At 32.6% G+C, this 4,044-nt stretch overlaps 1 protein-coding gene across 1 annotated transcript; it reads left to right on the plus strand.

Moving 5' to 3' along the window:
• The first annotated feature begins 566 nt into the window (after positions 1–566).
• Positions 567–3,346, plus strand: LOC143603606 (homocysteine S-methyltransferase 1-like). Its single transcript, XM_077080359.1, has 7 exons — positions 567–784; positions 1,443–1,499; positions 1,574–1,779; positions 2,180–2,309; positions 2,402–2,605; positions 2,700–2,771; positions 2,864–3,346. The coding sequence occupies exons 1-7, from the start codon at positions 593–595 to the stop codon at positions 3,017–3,019; spliced, it is 1,017 nt and encodes a 338-aa protein (XP_076936474.1). The 5' UTR covers positions 567–592; the 3' UTR covers positions 3,020–3,346.
• The last annotated feature ends 698 nt before the right edge of the window (positions 3,347–4,044 follow it).

Below are 4,044 nucleotides of genomic sequence, written 5' to 3' on the forward strand. Positions count from 1 at the left end.
TAAAAATTTATGTACTATTTAATACATTTAATTAACTTTTGGCAAGATACCATAATAAAACAATTAATGTGTTTATCTATCAATGGGGTTGGTGACCAATTATCAAATACAAAACTTTTAATACCTGAGTTTGAAAAAAAAAGGTATCTTATTCAAGTCACATAGATAACAAGTTAAAAGAAATTTACCATAAAAAATTAAGGCATTTGTCGAGTCATATGTTAAATCCTTAAAAAAGGTAAAACAAGTATCTAGTCTACAAACTACTTACAATTAGAAGCCAGCCTCAAACCCAAGTAAATTCACATTCAAGAATAGAATATAAAAAAACAGGCAAAGTGGAATTCAAGTAAGAATCTAATTCAAATACGCGTCTCCATACACAGCCGGTGCCGCCAATAACGCCTTTAAATTAATTACATAATAATAATAATAACACCTCATTCTTTTAATTAAACAAATACAGCCTGTTATTACTTATATTTGCTTCAACATTACACCATCTTATATTACATCTCATACACCCTATATATACTCAACCAATATCAACTTCTCAACTCGTACACATTACACATAATAAATTTTGAGACCAATGGGTGTCTTGTTTGAGCCTAACCACGACGAAAACCAGCCCGGTTTGCTAGAAGAATTTATCGAAAAGGCTGGCGGGTGCGCGGTTATTGATGGCGGGTTCGCAACACAACTTGAGAGTCATGGTGGGTTTATTAATGATCCCTTGTGGAGTGCACTTTGTTTAGTTGATACCCCTCATCTTATTTCCAAGGTAACCACATTTTTCTGGTTCGGTATAATTAAAAATACCGAAACTGAATGGGACTGATATTGAAAACATGAAAGTCGAGTACCGGTACTAGTAATGATTGTTTTTGGTCTCTACCGGTATTTGGTAAAAAATGTGTATCCCTAGGCTCAACTAGACTCGAGATTCTGCCATTATGACTTACGAAGTTACGAGAGCTCAAGTCTGGGCTAGTTTTGAGTTTTTTTTTAATTAATTTATATAGATTTTTAGTTATTAATAAATTAAAAGTTAATAATTAATTCAAGATTTATGAGAACTCGAGCTGTTTTGTCAAACTCAGGCTCGGCTTGTTTTATAATTATTAATTAATTTTTATATGTTTATTTTTTAAAATTATTTTTACATATTTTGAGAAAAAAATTAAACAAGCCTAACCTCGGCTCGAGCTCTGTTTTATGAAATTAATATCTAGAAATCTAAAAGTGGTAAAACTTATAAATAAAGAGCGTTAAGGGTTGATGAGCCTAAACAAGAGCTTGGGCTCGATAACTAAACAACTTTAATTTTAGGCTCAGATTGACTATCGATCTGATCTCGAGTAGCTTGCGAGCAACTCAGCTAGTTTGCACCCCTATAAATACGTAATTGCGAATGATCTGATAATCCGAATGCAATGTAGGTTCATTTGGAGTATCTGGAAGCCGGTGCTGATATAATCGTATCGTCTTCCTATCAGGTGTGTTCAATTTCACATATGAATAGTTAATTTAAAAAAAATATATATTTAGATAAAGTTGATGTAAATTTCAGGCTACAATTCCTGGATTCATTTCCAGAGGACTGTCCCTTGAACAAGCGGAAAAAATACTCGAAAATAGCGTGAAATTAGCGACGGATGCTCGTGATGTTTTCTGGAAATCCGTGGAGAAAACCGATGATCATTCGTATAATCGAGCTCTAGTTGCAGCCTCCATTGGTAGCTATGGTGCATATCTTGCAGATGGTTCAGAATACAGGTAAACAAAATTATATTTGTACTTTATTGAATATAATTTGAGTAAACTGCTAAAAAGACATTTATACCCCTGAGTTAACATTGAAAATAGACGAGTTATCAATCTAGACAAATTGTTGCTCACGAAACCTGAAGGGTCCAATTGCAAAAAAAAAAGACATTTATACCCTTGGGTTAACGTTGAAAATAGACGAGTTATTAATCTGGACAAAAGTGTTACTCATGAAACCTGTAGGGTCCGATTGCAAAAATAAAATAAAAAAAATAAAATAATAATAATAATAAAATAAAAGAAAAAGAAATTGTATGAAAGTGATAAAAGTAACCAAATCTCATTGACGATTTTGATAGTTTACTCATATAATTTTTTTAAAAATATATTAATAATTTTTCTATTTCAGTGGAAATTATGGGGAAAATGTGGATTTGAACAAACTCAAGGACTTCCACAGACGCAGGCTGCAAGTTCTCGTTAAAGCGGGTCCGGATCTGCTCGCTTTCGAGACCATTCCAAATAAGCTAGAAACTCAGGTAATAAATCATATGTCACATTTTCATTTTAAGTTTTTAACTTCATGAAATCTATGATACATTTCAAGATTCTAAAGTTTATATTCTAACAGGCAATCGTAGAGTTACTCGAAGAGGAAAATGTTCAAATCCCGTCTTGGATTTGTTACAGTACGGTTGATGGTGTAAACACACCTTCGGGTGAGAGCTTTGCGGATTGCCTTGAAGTTATTAACGCCAGTGAAAGAATCGCTGCGGTTGGGATAAATTGTGCACCGCCACAATTTGTTCATAGCCTCGTTCATAAGTTTAACGAGGTAAATAATATTAATAGTATTATGTATTATTAATCAGCTATATAAAGTAATTTAACGAGGATAATTAATTAATATATTTTTATCCGATGTGTAGTTAACTAAGAAAGTGATCATTGTTTATCCTAATAGTGGTGAGATTTGGGATGGTATTGCGAAAAAATGGCTGGTGAGTTATTTGATTATATTAATGAAAAGGTTTGACGGTATATTTATGTTTGTTTGTGTTTGTTTTTAATGATGTTTTGTTGTCTTATGTAGCCATGCAAGTGTTTTAATGATGACAAGTTTAAGGTTCTAGCGACAAGATGGCGCGATTCAGGGGCTAAACTTATCGGTGGTTGTTGCCGGACTACACCTTCGACTATTCGTGGTCTTTCGAAGGGTTTGAAGCGTGGTTCATTGGCTAGTAACTGAATGAAACATATATGGTTTAGGGTAATATTGATATAATATAAATCTAACCATGTAGCCATTAAAAAAACGGGCCTATTTATTTATTGCTTTTATTTATTTTTATTTTTATTTTATTTTATTATAAATGAAAAGATTAGTGTCATGGTCTCTATGTTAAAAGAAATACAAATGCACTTGGTTCAAATGTGACATATGGTTTGTTGTTGTATTGAACTTGACACATGGTTTGCTACTTTGTTGCTGGCTAGAACTTTTTGACCACATGGTTTGTTAATGGCTTGTTGGCTAGAACATTTTGACACATGGTTTGTTGCTTCATATGACATGGGTTTGTCACTTTGTTGACTTGGATATTTTAAGTGTTTTCTTTTAAGGTGTCATTGCATATTCATTTGTCTTTATGTGGGCTTTATTGATTGAATGTCATATGTCCTCACTAGGGGCTTAGTATTTATGTTGATTTGAAGCATGCCAGCCAGATTTGTTTGGAAAATTTTGTTGTATATATTGTTTGTGATTTTAGTGTGATCAATATCATCCAAGTGTAATTGTATTAATTTGTTGATCAAAGGGAATCATAATATACATCAAACAAGTTAGGAAGTGTAATGTGCATGTTTGCCTGATTACTATCTTGATTCCAAGGTATTTAAGCAATGGGGTATTCCAAAGGGGCACCCGACCCAAAGTAACTTCTTATGAACAGTTTTTGTCAATGCTTAATACGAGATTTCATTGTCGAGTTTAGGGCATGGACTATCATATCTTAAAACACTTTCGTTATTGGAAACTCTCTCGGTCTTATCCAATTAAGAATTTCGTGAATTCCAACTAACTGTTTCAATTTGAAAGAGCAATTCAATTCTCAGAGATATCAAGAGGTACACAATCATAAATACACAATATATATATATATATATATATGTAACTACGAATATTTAGGTTTTAGTTATAGGTTATGTAAAACATCAAGTCCTTAGTTGTAGAAAAGTTTCACTTTTTTGATGTAGTAATTATAGATAAGC

The sequence above is a fragment of the Bidens hawaiensis genome, unplaced genomic scaffold (assembly GCF_021521415.1).
Source record: "Bidens hawaiensis isolate Kalapana, Puna unplaced genomic scaffold, B.hawaiensis_p1.1 tig00062256_1, whole genome shotgun sequence".
Taxonomy (NCBI): domain Eukaryota; kingdom Viridiplantae; phylum Streptophyta; class Magnoliopsida; order Asterales; family Asteraceae; genus Bidens; species Bidens hawaiensis.

Excerpts from the sequence above, each read along its gene's own strand:
- LOC143603606 (XM_077080359.1), top strand. The coding sequence starts at position 593 with ATGGGTGTCTTGTTTGAGCCTAACCACGACGAAAACCAGCCCGGTTTG. Across the intron at positions 785-1,442 it reads CCCCTCATCTTATTTCCAAG|GTTCATTTGGAGTATCTGGA; the intron begins GTAACCACATTT and ends AATGCAATGTAG. Across the intron at positions 1,780-2,179 it reads GCAGATGGTTCAGAATACAG|TGGAAATTATGGGGAAAATG; the intron begins GTAAACAAAATT and ends TTTCTATTTCAG.